This window comes from Equus przewalskii, chromosome 25 (genome assembly GCF_037783145.1).
Source record: "Equus przewalskii isolate Varuska chromosome 25, EquPr2, whole genome shotgun sequence".
NCBI classification, from domain to species: Eukaryota; Metazoa; Chordata; class Mammalia; order Perissodactyla; family Equidae; genus Equus; species Equus przewalskii.
Genome location: NC_091855.1, coordinates 18,221,825 through 18,244,627, shown reverse-complemented (window position 1 = coordinate 18,244,627; position 22,803 = coordinate 18,221,825). Strand labels below are relative to the sequence as shown.

The following is a 22,803-nucleotide window of genomic DNA, read 5'->3' as shown; positions in this document are numbered from 1 at the left end:
GTGGTGGCTGGAGTTCTTGGGCAGAGAAGTATGTCTACTGGCCTTACATAAGCACCTGACCTCTGGCTTGACTTCACTGGAGGACCTTCCTGATTTCCTTCTACTTGAGACTGGATTATTGCTGTCTTTCCCAGGGAATTTGACTCTAGATGTTGGAGTGCTTGAAAAGAACTCACAGAGCCTGATTCTGGCATGTGGTCACAGACACCAGGTTTGTTAAGAGACAATGTAATCCCGAACAATTCAGCTGTCATAGAGTATTCTAGAAATTCCTCTACTTTCCAGCCCAATCTCTTCTATTTTGTGACTGTATCATCTACATGGCCAAACTGTTTTCTCCATAATCTCTCATAACCTTGTGTTTCAAAGAGCTCAGTTCACTTCATATGTATCATTCAACAACAGTTATAAACGTTTGTTGAGTGTCAATTATATGCCTTATTAGTTTGAGTAATCTCTCTGAAAAAATGTTTTAAAATGAAAATTCAGAGGCTAAGTGAGTCTGGGGAGGAATGACAGGGGCCTTCATTCCCCGGAAAGCCCAGCTTGCTTTTGTACTTGTCTCTGAGTAGAGGCTGTTTAAAGATGTCTTAATTATTTTTGCACACCCTTTTTGGTCCTGGTGACTATGGGTTTAGTTTGTCATCAGTGGGTCACAGGGTACGCTATTATTTTTTCCCTGTGTCTCAGTCAGATCTGGATTGTCTGGCAGACAGACAGACAGCCTGCTTGCCTTTCTTTTTCTTCTCCTCTCTTCTCTCTTTTCTTTCCTTCCTTCCTTGTCTCTCTCTCCCCTTCCCTTCCTTCCTCCCTTCTTTTCCCTTCCCTCCTCCTTCTCTCCCCTCCTTCTTTCTTCCCTCTCTCCCTCCCTCTTTCCTTCTCTCCTTTTCCCTTCCTCTGTCCCTCTCTCTCCCTCTCCTCATTCCTTTCATGAATTAAGAAGTTAAATCTGCCACTGCCAGGGGAAAAAAGTTTTTTCTAGAACTAAATATAAATGATTTTAGGCTTATGTACTGTTTTGGATTGTTCATGACACTTCTCTTCCTTTCCTTACCACAGAAAATTGAGTTTGCTACATTTTTTTTAAAAGGATAGACCTAAAAAGGTTTGGCTTTAAAGTGCAGCCTTCCTTGAGCCCCATATTTGAAAGAGCAACCCCTGCCCCCACTTTGTAGTCCTAGTCCCGTCTCCTGATTTTGCTTCACACCACTTAGCACCATTTGACATAACATGTACTTTTGGAAATCAACTCTATTTGTGGTATAATTTACACATAATATAACATACACATTTTAAGTGTACGGTTCTATGAGTTTTGACATAATGTATTTACATAGTGTAACCACAATCAAGATAGGGAACATTTGCATCCCCCTAAAAAATTCCCTTGTGCCTCTGGGAAGTCAGTCTCCAGCAATCCCTGATCTGTTCTCTATAACTATAGATTTGACTTTGCTAGAGTTTTATATAAATAGAATCATGCTGTACTGTTTTGTATTTGGCTTCTTTCACTCACCATAATGTTTTTGAGTGTCAGCCATGTTGTGCATATCTCAGTTCATTTCTTTTTGTTGCTAAATAGTATTCCACTGTGTGGATGTAACACAATTTGTTCATTCACTTGTTGATGGACATTTTGTATACCGTATATTTTAATTGTTTGAATATTGTCTTTCTTCTCCCCATTAGCTCCATGAGGGCGGCAATGTTTTATTGAGGTGTAATTCACATAACATAAAACTAACCATTTTATAGTGAACAGTTCAGTGGTATTTAGTACGTTTACAATGTGCAACCACCACCTCTATCTACTAATAAAATGTTTTCATCACCCCCAAACAAAACCCTGTACTTGTTAAGCAGTCCTTTCCAGAGGGCAGTGATTTTTTTTTTTTGTCTCTTTTGGACAACTTTTATTATTTTCCAATTATAAAATAACATAGACTCAGCATTTTAAAATACAGAACTATAGAAAAGTATAAAATTTCATCTTAATTTTACAATAAAAGAAAGCCACTAGTATCTTAATCCTTTTTAATGTTGCATTTACTTTTTAATTTTTAAAGTTTTATTTATTTATTTTTCTCCCCAAAGCCCCAGGGCATGGTTATATATCCCAGTTGTAACTCCTTCTAGTTCTTCTGCGTGAGCTGCCGCCTCAGCATGGCAACTGACACACTGGTGATGTGGTTCTGCGACCAGGAAATGAACCTGGGCTGCCAAAGCAGTGAGAGCGCTGAACTTTCAACCACTAGACCATCAGGGCTGGCTCTACTTTTTCTTTTTTTTTTTATTGTGGTAACATTGGTTCATAACATTATATAAATTTCAGGTATACATCATTACATTTCGATTTCTGTGTAGATTATATCCTGTTCACCACCCAAAGACTAATTACAATCTATCACCATACACGTGTGCCTAGTTACCCCTTTTGCCCTCCTCCCTCCCCCAGGCTCTACTTTTTTAAAAACAGCTATATTGAGGTATAATTCATGTACCATACAATTCACCCTTTTAAAGTGTACAATTCAATGGCTTTTAGTATATTCACAGATATGTACGACCATCGCCAGTCAGTTTTAGAGCATTTCATTGGGTAGTGATTTTTGCCTCTTATTTCATCAGCATCTAGAAAAGTGTTTGGCACCTAGTAGGTACTCAAATAATATTTGTTGAATGAATGAAATGTGCTAATGAGAATAAATCAGTTGAATCATTAATTCATCATTTAATGAGTGCCTACTGTGTGCTGACAACTGAAGGAGATAGAAAGAGGCACTAAGACTCTGAGCTTGTGCTTGGGGAGAGGATAGTCTAGTGGTAACAGAAGACAAATACATAGAAAAAAGGTGGATGGTGTGAGAGCAGTATAGAGAGGATTATGGAAATTCAGAAGAGGGTGATATTGCTGGAAGGGTTACTATTGTTCTTGACTTTAAATAGTTATATGCTATATTGTTACTTCACCCGGCTCCACTCTCACATTTCCTTATAGAAAAGAAACCAGGCCCCTTTCATTCTCTACCTCATACGCCAAAGATCTCCTTCTAAGGCTGTATCATTTATTAAGATCGTAAGTATGAACTGTGAGAAGAGCATTTTAGTGAGTCTCTAGTGTAGTAATAATTCTTGGAATCATGTCACATGGTTCTTTTGAAGAATGAGTGCTTTCTTATGCATAATATATGTATTAGGCAATCTTCTAACAGCTTTTTTTTTAGTTGAAAAGATACATTCTTTTAAGGAGGGAGTGGTAAGTATTGAGTAAATATCTTCTTTGTCTCATTTTCCCTAATTCTTTAATGAGGCATTTACTGGAAACCTTTCCTCAGGAGGGTTTTTACTTGGGAAAATGGAATGAAATTCTGTGGTGGTGGTGATAGCCGTGGCCTAGAGGCAAACCAGGGCCACTAGAGCAGTAATGTCAGTCAGCACTTCTCTGGCATTTACCGGATGCCTCTACTGCGCTGAGGGCCTGATGTGCGTGATCTCATGTGATCCTCACAGCAACCCTATGAAGTATTTTACGTTGTTGTCCTCATTTTACAGGTGGGAAGACTGAGGTCCAGAGAAGTTAAGTAACTTCTTTAAGATTGTTCTACAGTCAGTGAGTGGTAGAAGCAGGTCGGTTGAACCCTTAATGATACTGCTACACTGTTCCGTTCCTCAGAGAGAATGTAGCACCTAGGCACTCTGTGCTGTGTTCATTCATTTACCTACAGTATGTGTTGATTTCCTGTTATGTGTCAGGCCCTGTGCTAGGGCTGCAGTGATGAACACCACACCAGACCCGTTGCCAGCGTGGAGTACATTCTGGTTGGGAAGCTCGGAACCGGGAAGAATGGGAAAATGTTACCAGAGATGGTGGGGTGAGAATGGGGACTTTGCGCAAGGGAAGTGTTGAGTAAATTGTCCCTGGTGTGATCCAGGTAGAGGTGGACTTAAACCTGGCTCTCTTGTCCTCTGTTGGTGCTTTTACTGCTAAGTCCCAGAGCTTTTACCAGACCTTGTGTCTGTTTTTATAGCTGGCCAAATATAGGTGTGCCATGCCATTTAAAAGAGGGGCTGCATCTCCCCTCTGGAAGCTCCTTGGAAGAGTCCTTTAAGGATGACGTGGGTCTTGAGGATGACTTGTTATTTCAGTCTGTCTTCCGAGTTCAACTTTGCTTTGGAAAGCTTTCTATTCAGATATAAATGGAGAACTGAACTGAGTGAGTTGGGTATGGTCAAAAAACCTGAGAATGGAGCTAAAAATGACTCTTTTTAAAGGATTCGTTCTGTGGCCCTTCTCTACATAGAAACATTCTCTTGCCTGCTGGAGTGGGAGGGGAGCTGCCGGCAGTGTCTGTGAGGCCTTGTGTCAGAAGCACCATGGGTAGTGTAAGACATGGGAGGAGGATTCCTGACCTCTCGAGTCGTGGAACACTCTGGGGACACTGGAGTGGAAGAAAGTGATCTTTGCCCTTACAAATGCGCTCAGTGTGTTTGTGAAGCCAATCTTGTGACTTCAGTGGTCTTAAGAAAACATTTGATTGAGAAATGATTGTGTTTTTACATGAAACTCTGTCAACATATACGTGGATAAACGCATAGATATACACTCCTTTTAAGGTAGAATGAAAGGAAATTTTCGCAGCTTGCCGGGTTGGGGAAACAGGTTTAATAGAACTTTCTAGCAGTAGGGGGATCCTATTGGAATGGAACCTGTTTATCATTTGGGCTTTAAAAATAGACTGACGACTGAACTGTTTGACGTAGTTTAAGTAAAATCCTGTCTGAAAATTAGGCCATGGACTTAAATCGTAGCCTGGAGTTCTTTTCACTGTGATAAAAGTGGCTCTGATCTTTCAAGGAAGAGTTTTCTCACCTTCCACATCTCCTTTCCCTCCCCTAGAAGAAGGAAAATGTTACTTACGTTCTGTACCTGTGCTGGTCGAACATCATCAGGTCAGTGCTAGACACCAGATGAAGCTCGATACTGTCTGGATTACATGAAGTAGTCAAGTTCTAGTTTCCTTTTGGGATAGTGGTCCCAGTTCTGATAAAGAGTGAGAATCTTGTTTGGTTTCTTTGGGTTCTGTCTCTTTCTCTGAACTCAGCCAAAAATGGGATGAAAGCAAAATAAAACAGACCAACAAATAAAAGTAATTAACAGGAACTTAACTTTGGGAATAACGATTGACTTAGGCTGGCTTGAGAATCTCAGTGGAGAGGTATGAAATAATCTTGGTTGGCTCAGGGGTGGGATGTATTATAAGCACTAGGTCGTGACTGGGAGCAAGCAAGCTTCCCTTAGCTCTTTCTGTTACTTCGGGGAAGGAGCTGAGTTTTGCCCTCAGTCACAGGGAGAGAACAGCTTTATAACACTTAGAGGACCGTATTACTGTAGTTGGTATAAGTTGGATCCTTTTCATCCAGAGAGGCCAGAACTGAAAGGACCTTGATGCTAGCTACTTTCCTTGGGAGTGTTTGCTGGTGCCTTTGGGGTTTAACTTCTAGAGTCTCAGACTGTCGTCTGTTAAACTTCCCTCCTTCCAAGGCTCTGCACTTCAGTTCCTTCCCATCTCTTGCTTTTCCCTTCCCAGGCCTCCTCAGGACAATTCCCACGTGGTCATTCTTCCTGGAATGAGTCTCTGAGGGCTAAGAAGGAATTTCTTGAGGGAGATGGTCATCATTGTCATTGCCTGCTTGGGTCAGAGGTTGACTGCTGGACATTTCTCACTGCCATAAACTACTCTGAATTCTAGATTAGAACAATGGAGATCACTGAGTCCTGTTAAATTTCATTTTAGAAACTCTACTTGCAACTCTATGCAAAGTGAAAAGCTTTGTGGGTGAGATAGAGAGAGGTGTACTGTTTGATTTCTTAAAGACTGATCTGATATTAGACGATCAGATTAGAGTCAGCTATAAAGCCAGCATTAATAATAACATGTTGGAGTTTTGGGGGGTTTTTTTGGTGAGGAAGATTGTCCCTGAGCTAACATGTGTGCCAGTCTTCCTCTATTTTGCATATGTGACACTGCCACAATATGGCTTGATGAGAGTGCGTATGTCTGTACCTGGGATCTGAACCCATGAATCCCGGGCCACCAAAGCAGAGCTCGTGAACTCAACCACTATGCCACCAGGCCGGCCCTATGTTGTTTTGGTTAGAGGGAGAGGGAAGGAGTTATCAGAAGCTAGCAGTGAGAGCTTTCATTTTTAGGTAGAATCAGATTAGATCTCACCAGATTGCTGATCCAGTCCCTGAATTCTGAGCAACAAGCAGGTGCAAGTTTATCTACTCCTGCTGTGCACCTGGATGTTTTCCCAGTGGGGAAACTGTGTGCCAGGCATTGTGCTATGGCCCTTTCCATGCTTTATCTCATTTAGTCCTCTCAGTATCCCTGGGGGTTGTAGAATCTGTTATTATCTTGTTTCCCTGAGGCTTTAATGGTTAAGTAACTTTTCCAAGGCCACATAGTGGCAAAGCCATGAGTGGAATTTCGGTGTTTCTCACTTGCCTGAGGTCCGAGAGATGGTCTAGCAAGCCTTGGGGAGATGGAAGGTGGAAGTTAGGGAGGGCTGGCTTTGGTGTTGCTCCTGCTTTTGCTGTTGCCTCAGGGCCAAGGACCATTTCATAAATGTTGTGGAGTTGGGTGGGGTAGCCAGTTGGCAGGGCTCAGAGTCAGGTAGCTTGTTTCATTCCAGGAATGGAGCAAAGTGGCATCGTTGATTGCAAACAGGCAGAACAAGTAGAGCAGGAGCCTTGTTCCCTTCTGGTCCCTTCCTTCCGTCGTCAAAAGGAATCTTATCTTTTCTTTACCTTTTCCTCCCCTGACTGAAAACCAGTCTTGCTACTGCATAAGCCTAGGCTGTTCTCTCCTTTCTGGCTCAGGGGAAAATGCCCAGAGGTTAAGGATGACTTGAGTAGTCTAACAGGAAGCAAAATAGTGTGAAAGACAGAAGAAGGAAAAATGAAGCATGGTTCACTTTGCCAGGCATTTTCTTATTTATCTATTTATTTAATTAGCGACCACTGCCTAGTCAGGGGAGGCCAGGATGGTTATATCGTCATTTTACACGTGAAAAAACATAGTCAGTACATGTTTTATGATTGTCCAGGGCTCGTCAGTAGAAAAACCAACCTAGGGCTTTGAGCTCCTCCTCCCAGAATTCTTTGCAGTGGCCTCAGATGCGTATGCCCAACACATGAACGTGTGTGTTTAACATACCCCAGGTCACCAGGTGCCAAAACGATATCCCCACATGCTAACAGGGAGCGTTTTATTTTCATCTCAAACAAGTTGTTTATATATATTATGTACATCATTTGGTGGGCACTTAATCAATATGAGTCCTGAGACATTTAATTGTGCTTGCTGTTACATATCCTGGATAGCAGTTGTTTTGTGGGCTAACGGATTCATGACAGAGTAGATTTCCAGGGGAGAAAATCTCCAGGCCTCATCTTCCTCCTGAGGACTGTTTGAGAAGGTGGATGGCTCTTGCAGCCGGCTACTCTTGACCTTATCTGACTCCTTGCTGGTAGAGGTTTATGGAGCTTTTGTTTTGTTCCTCTTGTTGGCCAACTGAGCAGCTTGGAACCAGGCTGAGTGACACTGGTCCAAAATGGGCTGTTCTCTGTAACTCCTTGTTCCCTCTTGGTTATCTGGGAGATCAGTGAGCCCATCACCGTTTATTGAATGCTGCTGTGTGTTAAGCACTGTGGAAAATACAGGGTGGAGAAAAGTGATTAAAGTACCCAGCAAAGTGCTTGGCATTCATTCCTTCATTTATTCATTAACTAGATATTGAGTGCCTCCTCTGTGCCAGGTTGTGTCCCAACTGCTAGGGATGTAAAGATAAGATAGACAGTCCTGCCCTCATGGATCTGGTGGAGGGCACTGTCATGGTACTGGGCATTCAGAAAATTGTTAGTGTTATCATCAACATTAGGGCTCTTAATAATGTAACAGTAATGATGTCATTAACAGAATAACGAGTGGTTTACCATCTTGATGAGGTTGTGGGAAATGAGGGCCTATCATATTATCGCACCCAGTGGTCTGTGTACATTTCTCTAACTGCTTTTTATCAACCAACACTCTTGAGAAGGAGGAAGGTATTTTTTCTCTCGTGGCTGGAGGATACTTGGTGTGAAGGCTCATCAGTTGTTTAGCTGCAGCAGCGCATTGCCTGTTTGGATTGGGAGCTCTGACCCTGGGGTTCTGTATTCTGAGAGTAGGGGCCCTGAGCATCTTTCTGGAGCTCCAGTCTGGGATCTCACTGGCACCAGGTCTCTTCCTTCCTGGCCTTACTTTCTATAGGGACTGCAGTGTTCTTTAAATTATAAACAGAGGAATTAGTTTGACCAAGAAGTTTCTCTTTTTAAATAGCCTAATTGAGATGTAATTCACATCCCATGTATGTCACTCTTTTAAAGTATACAATTCATTGTTTTTAGTATAGTCATAAAGTTGTACAACCCTTACACTATCTAATTCCAGAACATTTCATCACCCCAAATAGAAACCCTATACCCATTAGCAGTCACTCCCTATTCTCTTCTTCCCTCAACCTCTGGCAACCACTAATATACTTTCTGTCTCTATGAATTTGCCTATTGTGGACATTTCATATAAATGGAATCATGCAATATGTAGCATTTTGTGTCTGGTTTCTTTAACTTAGCAGAATGTTTTCAAGGTTCAAACATGTAGCATTTATCAGTACTTCATTCCTTTTTATGGTTGAATAATATTCCATTGTTTGGCTATACCACATTTTGTTTATCCATTCATCAGTTGGTGGACATGTAGGTTGTTTCCACTTTTTGGCTACTATGAGTAATGTTGCTATATACATTCATGTTTAGGTTTTGTGTGGACATATGTTTTCAGTTCTCTATATCTAGGAGTGGAATTGCTGAGACATATGGTAACTCTATAACTTTTTTTGTTTATTTTTTTTGTTTTTTGCAGGGGAAGATTTGCTCTATGCTAACATCTGTTGCCAATCTTCCTCCTTTTTCCTTCTTTTTCCCCCTCAAAGCCTTGGTACATCATTGTGTATGGTTGTAAGCTCTTCTGGTTCTTTTATTTGAGCCACCACCAAAGCATGGCTACTGAGAGACGAGTAATGTGGTTCCACACCTGAGAACGGAACCTGGGATGCTGAAGCGGAGTGCCCTAAGCTTTATCCACTAGGTCATCAGGGCTGGCTCTATGTTTAACTTTTTGAGAAACTGCCACACTGTATCCAAGGTGGCTGTGTCATTTTATAATCCCACCAGCAATGTGTGAGTATTGCAATTTCTCCACATCCTCACCAACAGTTGTTATCTTTTTGATCATAGCCCTCCTGGCAGGTGTGAGGTTGTATCTCATTGTGTTTTTTTCTTTCTTTTTTTTCCTTTTTTTTCTTTTTGGTGAGAAAGATTGGCCCTGAGCTAATATCTGTTGCTAATCTTCCTCTTTTTTTCTCTCTCCCCAAAGCCCCAGTACATAGTCGTATATTCTAGTTGTAAGTCCTTCTGGTTCTGCTATGTGGGACGCTGCCTCAGCATGGCTTGATGAGTGGTGCCAGGTCTATGCCCAGGATCCAAACCAGCGAACCCTGGGCTCCCGAAGCAGAGCGCATGAACTTAACCACTCAGCCATTGGGGCTGGCCCCTCATTGTGGTTTTGGTTTGCATTTCCCTAATAACTAATGATGTTGAGTATCTTTTTTTTTTTTTTGAGGAAGATTAGCCCTGATCTAACTGCTGTCAATCCTCCTCTTTTTGCTGAGGAAGACTGGCCCTGAACTAACATCCATGCCCATCTTCCTCTACTTTATATGTGGGACGCCTACCACAGGGTGGCATGCCAAGCAGTGCCATGTCCGCACCTGGGATCCGAACCGGCAAACCCCGGGCCACCAAAGTGGAACGTGCGCAGTTGACCGCTGCGCCACCGGGCCAACCCCCGATGTTGAGTATCTTTTATCAGATGATTTACAAATATTTTCTCCCATTCCTTGGGTTGTCTTTTCACTGTCTTGATGGTGTCCTTTGCAGAATAAAAGTTTTTAATTTTGATGGTCTGTTTTATCTCTTATTCCTTTTGTTGATTGCTTTTGGTGTCCTATCTAAGAAACCATTGCCTAATCCCAAGTGACAAAGATTTGCCCCTATGTCTTTTTCTAAGAGTTTTATAGTTTTAGCTCTTTCATGATCACTAAGTTCTTATACTGGCTGAGGCTTTGAAAGTTCCTAGTAACTGTTTTATAAGGGTAAGAGCTGGGTGGGAGGCTGTTATCCTGGGGCTTCTTTTCCTTGCTGTCTTCACAAGTCATTAGAGGACCTTGATCCTGGGAGCACTTGTTTTTCTTGCAGGTAAACCTAGCTATTTTGCAGTCTCTATATTTCATTGTCTTTTTTTTTTTTTGAAAGGTAACGAATGAAGAGGACTTCATTAGGAAATTGGACTGCAAACCTGATCAGCATCTGAAGGTGGTTTCCATTTTCGGAAATACTGGTGATGGCAAGTCTCATACCCTCAACCACACTTTCTTTTATGGGCGTGAAGTCTTCAAGACCTCCCCTGCCCAGGAGTCCTGCACTGTGGGCGTGTGGGCAGCGTATGACCCAGTCCACAAAGTGGCAGTGATAGACACGGAAGGGCTTTTGGGGGCTACAGTGAATCTAAGCCAGAGAACACGGCTGCTGCTTAAGGTCCTGGCCATCTCAGATCTCGTCATTTATCGAACTCACGCAGACAGGCTGCATAATGACCTCTTCAAGTTCCTTGGGGACGCCTCAGAAGCTTATCTGAAGCATTTCACCAAGGAGCTCAAGGCTACCACTGCCCGCTGTGGCCTGGATGTCCCCTTGTCCACCCTGGGCCCCGCCGTTATCATTTTCCATGAGACTGTGCACACTCAGCTGTTAGGCTCTGGTGAGTAGACAGTGTCCTGTGTCACAGATTGACCTTTCTGGGTACAAAGAGGCAGCCATTGGGCTGCAGTAACTTGATGGTGGTGGATTGCCCAGAAGGATCTCTGCCTGGGCAAGACATAAGAAACTGAAGAAAGATGGAGTGATCAACCATGGAAAATCGGCTTATGGTCATGATGAGGATTGAGAATTGCCAGTTAGCTTTGGCAGTATAGAGGTCCTTGGCGTCTTGGATAAGACCTGTTTCCTAGGCATGGTGGGCATGAAAGCCTGATCAGAGTGGGATCAAGAGAGAATAGGAGGACAAGAATTAAGGTAGTGAATATATTCAACTCTTTCAAAGAATTCTATCAAGGCAAGCAGACAAATGAAATGATAGCTGGAGGCTGGTGTGGGATTTCAAGGAGTTTTCCCTTATTTAAATTTAAGATGTGAATTATTGCAGATACATGTGGACTGATGGGAATGATTCACTAGAAAGGGAACAATGCAGATGTAAGAGAGGGAGCAGGAACAGTTGGAGTGATGCACAAGTGGACAAGTTGGCCTTAGTTAGGGGCATGGACAGTTCCCCCGTAACAACAGGAGAGCAGGTAGAGTATATGGGCATGGTTGCAGGTAAGTAGGTAGATGTGGTGCGTGTGTAAGTTGTTTTATTGTTTCTGTCATCTTAGAGAAATAGGAAGCAAGATCATCAGCTGAGTGGGAGGATGAGGGAGCTGGTGCAATGCCAGTAATTGGATGCAGGTGGGGACAGTAGTGTTGGCCCCTAAAATAGTTACATCATTTACCTGTTCAGTCAGTCAACAAAGTTTGTTAAGTGCACAATGTTGAATGCTGACCACTGGGTCACCAAGCTGACAAAATCCATTCCCACCCTTGAATTGCTCACAGTCTAGTTGGGGAGACCATGTGTGTTCCGTTCTGTAGTGGTTGTAGGTACTGGAGCTGTGGGAGTGCAGAAGAGGGACACTTTACAACTCCTAACGGGATCTAGCAAAGAGGAGGTAACATTTGAACTCCAGAGACTTGGCTCGATAGGGGAGGGGAGGAAGGATGCTCTAGGAAGAGCAGATGCTGGTGGTTCAAAGGCGCAAGTTCTGTCCAGGGAACTGCAAGTCGTTCTGCAGTAGCTTCCTAAATCCCATTCCAGCCCCCTTGAGTGCATTCTCCACTGTGTCCAGAGTGATCTTTTAAAAGCTTAATTTGTAATTTAGATCATGTCATACTCTTGCTTACAACCTGTCAGTGGCTTTCTACTACATCAAAATCAAATCCAAACTCCTACTTATGGTGTCCTCACCCTAACTCTTGCCTGTGTCTCTGAACTCCTCTAGTTATCCCTTTCATCCCCTCTCCCTTCCCTGTGTGTGTGTGCACACGCCCTCCACTAGCCATCCCAGCCTGGTCTCTGTTCCCACCTTTGCATCTCTGTTCCCATCTTTGCATGGAATGCTCTTCCCCCAGTGGTTAGCCATGCATTTTTAACATTCAACTCAACTCTCACCCCCTTTGTAAAGTGGTCCTTTCTGCACCATAGTGCCTACCCCCTCATGACATCATCTGTTCATTTGCATCAGGGCACCTATCACTATCTGAAACCATCCTGTACGTTTGCTTACTTGTTTTTGGTCTTTTTCCATTAGAATGGAAACTCCTTGAAGGCAGGAACCTTGCTATATCTAAAGAGCCTGGATGAGCACTGACACACAGTAGGCTCTCATAAGATGTTTGCTGAATTAATAAAGATGACACATAGTAGGCTCTCATCAGATGTTTGCTGAATTAATAAACAAAGAGCCTCAGTGTGTCTGAAGCATAGGTTGTGCAGGAGGGAATGGTGGAGACACTCAGGGTTGAGATCATGTATGGCCTTGACTTAGTTCTCAGGTATGACAGGAGTCCCTGAAGGATTTTAAGCAAGGAGTTATATGATCAGGTCTATATTTTCAAAAGATCCCCCAGCAGCCTGTTGCAGGATGAACTAGAGAGGTGTGCCTGGAAGCAGGGAGACCAGCCAGGAGGTTAGCTCGGTACTAGATGAGAAATGATGGGGGCCGAGCCAGAGCAGTGGCAGTAGGAGGGAAGTGGACAGACTGGGGCCATATTAAGGAGTTAGAATCTGAAGGCCCTGGGTCTAATGGGAAGATGAGAAATATAAACGTTCTAGAATGGAAGAAGAGTTTCGTTAGCAGGTGAATCTCCGGTAAGGAGAGAAGGTTGGAAATGCCGGCGTTAGGATGCCTCCCATGATGAGCAGTTTTATGCCACTTTGGATCTTTACAACTTGGGTAAGGGAAAGTTTAATTTCCAGTTCAGGATTTTGAAATAACCAGCCCTTCAAAAGTAACTTTTTTGCTTTGTGCCATGAACTATGCTTGATTTTTTAAAAAATAAATGCTAATTTACTGTATCTTTGTTATTCAGCCCAGTCAGTAGCAGCCCCAATTTACAGATGAAGGAACTGAACTCAGAGAGCTTAAGTTATGTAACCAAAGAGGTTCCAGCTAGTAAGTTGCAAAATTGGGATTCAAAGCAAGGTCCTCTGACTCCTAAATCCAGAGCAGTTTCTGGAATACCATTGCTGCTTCTTGAAACCTTAAGATGGAACCAAGGCAGCCAGAGTTTATGTAGAGTAGAAGAAGAGGTGCCAGAACTGGGGGCAAATTGATAATTAGATTTTTCTCTGTCTCATAGACTTTCTAATTTTGTTTGATCCTGTTCCTTTTCTGGATAGAGGATTTCTAGGTGGAATTAGTAGGGAAATGAATTACCTCTGTTTGACAGGTGAGCAGAATCAAGCTCCCATGATAATTTGGGAGCCAGTGATTCAGGGACAAGCCTGTCCAGGGACAAGCTGTGAGATGATGTGGGGAGGAAGCGAAGGTAGTCAGGCTGTGCTCCTGGGTGGCTTTGGGAGAAATCAGCCACTGATGGGCTGCCCTGGGATACTGCCTGTTTCTTCTTTCAAAAGCTACTGACACAGGGAAAGTTCAGGAGGAGATGGGGTTAGGGATTAACTGCAGAATGTTGACTATTTCTCTTGATGACTCTAGCTTTAAATTTGCACTAACGCCATATCTCCAGTATTAATTGGAGTGATTTTGTTGTTGTTAAAATATTAAAGGAATTTAAATTAAAAAGTCCTTCCAACTTTTACCTCCAAAATATTTATTGAATCCATTTGTATTACCATTCCCCAAATTTCTGGATAAAAGTTGCTGAGGGGGCTGGCCCCGTGGCCGAGCGGTTAAGTTCGCGCGCTCCGCTGCAGGCGGCCCAGTGTTTCGTTAGTTCGAATCCTGGGCGCGGACATGGCACTGCTCATCAGACCACGCTGAGGCAGCGTCCCACATGCCACAACTAGAAGAACCCACAACGAAGAATACACAACTATGTACCGGGGGACTTTGGGGAGAAAAAGGAAAAAATAAAATCTTTAAAAAAAAAAAAAAAAAAAAAGTTGCTGAAACTATGGGGGAATACTGTCATACATTGGCAGTTTGTCTGCAGCTTCACCAGCACAAGACCAGCATTTTCAAGGTAGCTATTTATTCTAAATGGTCATTAGTAGGTGTATGATTAAATATGTCCATAGGATGGAAGACTATGTAGCTATTAAAAAGAATAAGGAACTTCTGAGAACGTATCATGACAAGGACAGACACATACAGTATGTTATTAAGTGATAAAAGCAAGTTGCATGTATGTGTTGGTAAGTGTGTAGGGAAAAAAAAGCCTGAAAGGGCAAATATTGAACTGTAGTTACCTTTGGGGACTAGGAGGGAGCAGAGGACATACATTTCTTTCCTTTTATGTTTTGAGATAAGTTGGATTTTTTACAATGAGCGGATTGAAAAAAAAAGACTTCCTTGAAATATAATGTACATGCAGAAAAGTGCACATCATATCAAAAGTGGATAACATGATGAATTTTCACAACCTGAATGTACCTATGCAGCCAGTCCCAGATCGTGACACATCAGCACCCACTTCACAGCAGCCGTGCTCATGCTCCCTTCTAGGGAAGGGTAACCTGAGTTCTAACGGCATAGATTAGTTCTGCCTGTTTATGTACTTTATATATGTGGAGTCAGACTCTGTATTACTTTTATGATGAAAGACAGGAAACTTTTTTTTTTAAAAAAGGTCACTCCCTGTTCACGTACCTGTTTCTGCTTGTCCAGATCACCCCTCAGAGGTGCCAGAGAAGCTTATCCAGGACCGGTTCCGGAAGCTGGGCCGCTTCCCTGAAGCCTTCAGTTCCATTCACTACAAGGGCACGAGGACTTACAACCCTCCCACGGACTTCTCTGGGCTGCGGCGTGCTCTGGAGCAGCAACTCGAGAACAACACTACCCGATCTCCCCGGCACCCCGGGGTCATCTTCAAAGCCCTGAAGGTCAGTTGGCTCCTGCCCCGAGTGCCTCTCTGGGGGACCAGTAGGTGGTGAGAACACGCAGTTCTCCAGCTTTTGTTGGTGCTGGTGATTGGAAACCGGGTCTGGAAAGAGAGGTTGTAAGAAAGAGAAGTGCATGAGTGGAGTTTGCACCTGTCGAATGATCTTGTCTTGCTAGGAACACAAGTACAGAGGAATCTTGGGTGATAGTTAAACAGTGACAGGTCCTTGTCACAGAGAAAAGGTAGGCTTTTAGGCGATATGACAAAGCGTTCATTTCTGGGTGGTGTGGCCCGCCCAGGTGAGTTGCCCTCATGTGGAGGCTCAGTTATCTGGACAGCCTTTGCTTGCCTTTTTATGGACTCATCACCCCGCCCTCTCTTTTTCTTTTTAACCTAAATTAATTTATTCAAGAAGGAAACTTTTTTTTGTTATCACTAAAAATGGAAAACTAGTATCACAGGTAGAAATTTACCAAGACAAAAAACAAAAACAGACACATGATAACAGAATTTAACAGTAATTACTGTTATGTACCGAAGTTCAAAGGACTATATATAGATTAGTTCATTTAATCCTACACCAACTCCATGAGTTAAGTACTATTACCATCCTCATTTTGCAGAGGAAACTGCGGCACAGAGAGGTGAAGTAATTGGTTGCATGCAGTTACTAAGTGGCAGCAGGCATAAACTGTGGCTCCTTTACTGCAGAGCTTCTCACAACCATGCAGACTCTCCTGCCTCTCAACAGATAAAGTACATTACATACTTGTTAGAGACTGTTGCTTATGGAAGGTTCTGAGACTTTAGAAGATTGCTTAGCAAGAGTTCAGGAGATGATAAAGATATACTGTTACCTAAGTGTGACTTTCTCCTTAACAGAATCTGACATTTTGAAAAAGAATTGAAACGAGAGTAATTTCTCTTGTGGAATTTGGTGATATTCAGTGTATCACCTACAGTCATGTCCTATGCCCCCTAAAATTCATCTTGTATATACCAGTGATGCCCATCTTTTGGGAAACTCTTCTCTAAGCATTGTATCTTTGTCCCTTAAAATCAGGTGAATTGTTTTTCTTGTGTATCTCAGCAGTAGTATCAATGTATTGTTTTGATAATACAGTAAAAACCTGTTATAAAGCAACTTGCCATTCCACAGATTCCACTTCTCCTGTCCTGATGGATGCTCCTTGCTTCTTTGTGACAAAGAGAGCCTGCCACATGGGTAGGCTGCTATCCCTTCAGCCATGACGGGTGCTGTGTAACCCATCTGAGGCCCTTGAGGATCAGTCTGTTGCCCCTTCTTTATCAAATAGCATCTGGGCCTCCTGGGTACCTGGGTAGGTGGACATCACTGTATTAGGCATTATCACCTCACTCCTACATTATTATAGTCATGAACAGGCAAGCAATCACTGGAACAGTGGCACTATGGGCAAGAACAGAATGAGATAGTTGAGACTATGATTTGAGGTATTACTGATTGTTGAAAATCGCCATTTTAGAATTGGTTAGGTAGTGTCAATGGAATTTTGATGTCTTATCACACATGCATTGCTCAAAGCATTCCCTGGGCCCAGTAAAGCTGGGAAAAGTTTTCCCAAAGGAAATTTAAAAGTTGTTGATACCGTTATCGAAATAAGAATTCTAATTTTTGGACAATTTGTTCATTGATCCATTTATATTGCATTTGTCTAATTTCATATTGTCTGGCTTATATTATGAATACACACTTAAGTGTAGACAATGTGGATACAACAGTAGAGTATAACAGTGAAATCAAAGACCATATGTCATCCCTCCTCCTAGGCACAGCCATTGTCAACCGTTTAATGTGTGCCCCTGCGGTGTGTGTGACATGCATTAAAAAAATACAGCTTGTCATCATATTATAGATGTAAATTTGTAATCCTTTCCCATGTAACATCATAGATATTTTACTATATTTATTATATGGTCTTTATAAATAGTTTTGATAGCTGCGCATTATTCATTGTCTAACTGTATCAAAATAACGATTGTTGGACTTTATTATTAATAACACCACAACTGAATATCATAAAAGCTCTTTCTATATTTGCAATTATTTTCCTAGGTTATATTCTCTTGAAGTAGAAGATTATATCAAAGAGGTGTGTGTATGTGTGTATATATATATATATATAAGCAGTGAACATCTATTGCAGTTCTGTCATTTCACATAGTTGGATATAGAATCCTATTTAAATATTTTTGCATATTTGGTATCTTCTTTTCTATTTTGCCTGTCTTTAGTATTTCAAAGATTTTATTTCAACACAATCTCTTTAATATGCACTTCTTTAATTTACCATTTTTATAATGAATTTATCAAATGGATCCCTGCAAATACTACTTCCCTTTCGTGGTTTGCTTTGCACACACCTCTGTGTTTCCGTGCCTGCAGGCCTAGGGCAGAAGAGCAGGAAGGGGGCAGGGCCTTTGGGGCAATGCTGGGCGTTGGGATCTGGAGAGAGGACAGGCAAATGTTGACAAGAAGATTGGAGCTGGGATATGAGGATGCCCAGAGTGTCAGGGGATAGAGACCAGGACTGGGAGGGATGGGGGGGAAGGGATATGAGAAGGGGGTTTGGCTTAAAGCTAGGCAGGCCCAGGTTTACAACTTTGGGCATCTGCTGATTTGCTTAATCTGTTGAGTTTAAAAGTGGGGCACAATGTAAGCAATTAGTGAATCTGGGTAAATTGTATATGAGAGTTCCTTGTACCATTCTTGCAGCTTTTCTACAAGTTTGAAATTATATCATAATGAAAAGTTACCCCCTCCAAAAGAGGTTTGTGGTTGCTCTAGGCTGATATGTTTGTGTTCTCCCCAAAATGTGTATGTTGAAATCCTAATGCCCAATGTGATGGTCTTAGGAGGGCCCTGGGGAAGGTGATGGGGTCATGAGGGTGGAGCCCTCATGAATGAGATGAATGCCTTTATGAAAGGAGCCCCAGAGAGCTCCCTGGCTTCTGCCACCAAGTGAGGACACAGTGAGAAGGCACCAGCTATGAACCAGAAAGCAGGTCCTCACCAGAGCCTGACCATGCTGGCACCCTGATCTTGGACCTCCAGCATCCAGAACTGTGAGAAATAAATTTCTCTTGTTTACAAGCTACCCGTTCTGTGGTATTTTGTTACAGCAGCCTGAACGGACTAAGACAGTGGTTAAAACCTTGGGCTCTGGAGTCAGACTTGTATTGGAATCCCAGTTCTGCTACTTACCAACTGCTTGGTTTGGCAAATTAGTTTATTTGTTCATTCATTCATTCAACAAATAAATGAGTGCATCTATGTGCCAGGTCGAGTTTGGAGTGCTGAAAATGTAGTGGAGAACAAGATAGACAAAAATCTTTGCCCTATTCTACTTCTTCAAACCTTTTTCCTTATCTGTAAGATAGGGGTAATAATAGAATGTTCCTAATAAAGTTGAGGTAGGGATTAAATGAGAACAACATACTTTAAGAAACAAAGTACTTGGTATATAGTAACTGTTCAGTAAGTAACTGTTATGAATAATATTAAGGAAAAAGAAAACTATGAGAAATGGTTATATTTGAATAATTCATCAAATACATACTTCTAATTAGAATTTGAGGTTGAAGTATACTTAGACGTACTGGCTAATGTCCTTGTAATGGCTCAAAGGTAGTCAAAGGGGAAGATTACACCCAAGTATTGCAAACATTCTTGAAAGAGGCTGAATGCATACAGTGTTATACAAAGAGCTGTAAATCTGATCAATATGAATTTTGACAACTAGGCCAATGGCTGGGTTATTGAGTTCCTTAGGTCTTCTCAAAGCTAACCCAGCTTAATGCTGAAACCAGACCGTCAGGGACACCCCGTGCTGTGAGCAGTAATTAGTGCTCAGAGATTTTACCCTCAGAAGTCTTGGATGTCCTGCTCCAGGGCGGTTTGTTAGGCACTTTTGAGAAAAATAGTTACACTGTATTCTTCTGAGGTGATATGATTCATGAAGCTCTCTGTGATTAAAATGAGCCTGGTCAGCTGGAGTTCTGATGAGCTGTGGTAACTGGTGTCCTCACCTGGACCCTGTATTTTCCATCCTCTGAGCCAGGGGCTGTGCTGTACTGAGACATGGGACCCACTGCTGCTGTCCATGGCAGGGAGTCATCTGTTGAAGCATGAGTTTTGGGCTCTCCCTGAAGAATGGTGGGGTTCTTACAACTTAAATCCTTGAAAAAATTGTTTTTGTCTTTTTTTGGTTGTTTTGTTTTTAACACTCTTCTTTATATTAGAAGTTACTAATTCTCTTATTATCACTCTACTAAAAAGCTACCTTTAAGGTCTGCATTAGGCAAATTGACCCGGTAGAGTTTTATTGCTGTTAAGATACACTCTAACTGAAGTCTTCATACGTCATGGCAGTGTATGACTGTCTGTTCTTTTCTCCACTTATTTTTTATTTTGTTTTATGTTGTATTTACTTTTACAAATAGTTTTGAATCCTTTGTGGAACAAAAGAGTGGGGATGGGCATAAACAGATAAATTATCGATGCCAAAATAACTTGTTGGGCTTCCTGTTCCTCCTGGTTTTTTCTTTCTCCCCTTGGTATTCTTTACCTCGTCCAGTTCCTCACTAACTCACTGAACAGACACTTCGAGAAGGCTAGGAATATGTTCTAATATGATTTATATGAGTTTTAAATATGATTTTCTCTTTATTTTAGATAAAATATGTAGGAATATTTTCAGGAAAAAATAAACCTTTTGGGAAAATGGAGAGACAAATCACATAAGAGGCAATCAAAAACTGTCATGCACAAATAAAGAAATTTCAACTCTAGTAATCAAAGAAATGAAGATTAGAACCCCAATCATACAAGGGCAGACACTGAAAAGTCTGGCAATAAAATGTCAAAAAGTATATGAAGCAGTGTAAACTCTTATAAACTGCCAGTTGAAACTAAAATTAGTACAACCACTTTGAAATGCTATTTAGAAATATCTAGTATAGATGAAGATATGCATACTATATATTCTAGCCATATCATTTCTAGGAACTTTCCTTAAAGAAGCTCTTCCACAGGACACAGGGAGACCTATATGAGGATATTAATAGCACCATTCTTTATAAGAGCAAAAAAATGCAAACTAAGTGCATAAAAAATAAAGTGTGGTATTATATGATTCTTTGCTATTTTAAAAAGAGAATTTGGGTCATGATGTATGTATGTGCAATTATATACCTTGCTTTTTTTCATGGAACATTGAAGCCTAGCGTTTTTCCATGCCATTAAATATTCCATGAAAACATGCTTTTAAAATAGCTGCATGCTTTTCATTTATGTGGATGGATCATTTTTTACATTTAGTACAGTCGGCCCTCCGTATCCTTGGGTTCCGCATCTGTGGATTCAACCAACTAAATGTGGACAGACTTTTTTTCTTGTCCTTATTCTCTAAACAATACAGTATAACAATTATTTACATAACATTTACATTGTATCAGGTATTATAGGTAATCTGGAGATGATTTGAAGTATACAGAGGGTGTGTGTAGGTTATATGCAAATATTATGCCATCTTAGTTAAGGGACTTGAGCATCATGGATTTTGGTATCACTGGGCTCATGGAACTAATCCTCCTCGGATATGAAGGGACAATTGTAATTCTGCCCTTACTTTAACAGTGGTTTCCATTTTTCCTTACTATATTTTCCACGTATTTAAAGGATTGGTCCACATTCTGCCTATTTCCTTGGGATAAATTACAACTCTCACCACTGCTACTGCTGGCCAGCCTTTATAGTGCTTACTGCATGCCACGTGTGATGCTCTGCACTGCACGTGTATTAATTCATTTAATCCTCATACCAACTCTATGAGGTAAAGAAGTGCAGGCACAGAGAAGTTAATTAATTTGCCCGAGATGACTCATCTAGTAAGTGGTGGGGAATTTGAACCAGGTAGTCTGGCTCTCAAGGCTCTGCTTTTAACCCTGTGCTATATTCCTTCTCAATAGTTATTCCACTTCTAAGAAGGTCAGAGAGTGTGGCCATCTTTAAAGGTTCCTGATACATATTGCCAGCTGTCTTTAGAAAGGGCATTCCTATAAGTTGTATTTGAGTATTGGGTTATTTAAAGGCATTTTTTAAATTACAAAAGCAACATGTGTTTGGGGCCAGCCCTGTGGCCGAGTGGTTAAGTTCGCACACTCTGCTGCGGTGGCCCAGGGTTTCGCTGGTTTGAATCCTGGGCGCAGACATGGTACCGCTCGTCAGGCCGTGCTGAGGCAGCATCCCACATGCCACAACTAGAAGGACCCACAACTAAAAATATACAACTATGTACTGGGGGGAAATGGGGAGAAAAAGCAGGAAAAAAAAAAGATTGGCAACAGTTGTTAGCTCAGGTGCCAATCTTAAAAAAAAAACGCAATGTGTGTTCGTGATAAACAATTCACATAGTACAAAAACGTTTAAGGTACAAGTCCCCTTTTCTCCTCTCCCTCCCTCTGTCTGTGATAACCATTGTTAATACTTTGTTGTGTATGCTTCTAGAAATTTTCAGTGCTATATAAGTGCCTATATATATGGATACACACACATACGAACATATATCTTTTTTCCTTTCATAAATGGGATCATACCATTCATATATTGTGCAACTTGCTTTTTTTACTTAATTATGCATCTTGGATATCTTTCTATGTTAGTACATAATACCTCATTCTTTTTAATGCCATTAGTATACTTTAAAAAGTTATTAGCTATATCTTCCTTATGAGGTTCCACCTGATTGATGTAGCACTGTTGGATTCAAAGGGAGCCTAAGTGCTATTTTTCATGTTCTTTATTGAACAGGAAATGTAATTAATGAGGAAAATTGAAAAGTTTGTGGAATGAGCGAGTGAGAGAGAGATCTGTAGTCTCTTTCTGCTCTAGTGTCTTGCCCGTGTGTTTCCTGATTCCTGCTGATCTGATCACTCTTCCTGCATTCAGCCATGTTGTGGTCCAGGCCCCAGTCCCTTTCTTCCAGCTGAGTTATTTCCCACTTCTTGACCTCTCACTCCTTTGCTCAGATTCCACTGTAGCAACAGCCCAGATACCTACCAGCAGAGCATGACCTCACTGAGCAGATAATCTGTTTAAAGAAAAGAGATGCTCACATCCCTATTGAATAAGGGAATTGAATATTGGATTAACTCTTGTCTGTACTTACAGTTCTGAATAATTAAGAGGACCGTTTTAAAGCTGAATTCGTATAGGTTTTCTATAATACCTTCTTTAGTCTCTGATCTCTAAATGTAGAAATGACTTTCCAATTCTGTCACGTCAGGAAGCATCTATTAAGTATTTATTGTTATATTTTGTCGCAAGTTGGCACCATTAATTACATAAGAATCTCCATTTTGAATCAGAAAATTCACTGCTAGCCTTTGATGACTGGGACTAACCTCACAAGTTCAATAGAAAGAGCCATACTGTTGCC

General features: G+C 41.5%; 1 protein-coding gene and 1 long non-coding RNA gene across 3 annotated transcripts in view; one reads left to right on the top strand and one right to left on the bottom strand.

The window, feature by feature from the left end:
* ZFYVE1 (zinc finger FYVE-type containing 1) overlaps window positions 1–22,803 on the top strand; it is a 47,081-nt gene that overhangs the window by 10,625 nt on the left and 13,653 nt on the right. For both annotated transcript variants that reach the window (XM_008544619.2, XM_070593543.1), the window contains exons 3-4: window positions 10,421–10,925; window positions 15,112–15,326. In XM_008544619.2, the coding sequence (XP_008542841.1) occupies window positions 10,421–10,925; window positions 15,112–15,326 (720 nt within the window). The remainder of the gene's footprint in view (window positions 1–10,420; window positions 10,926–15,111; window positions 15,327–22,803) is intronic.
* LOC139079328 (uncharacterized) lies at window positions 6,990–22,792 on the bottom strand. The gene is made up of 4 exons (XR_011532876.1): window positions 22,534–22,792; window positions 16,475–16,754; window positions 15,094–15,427; window positions 6,990–7,711 (listed from the first exon to the last, which is right to left on the bottom strand). It is a non-coding gene; the product is annotated as an uncharacterized lncRNA (long non-coding RNA).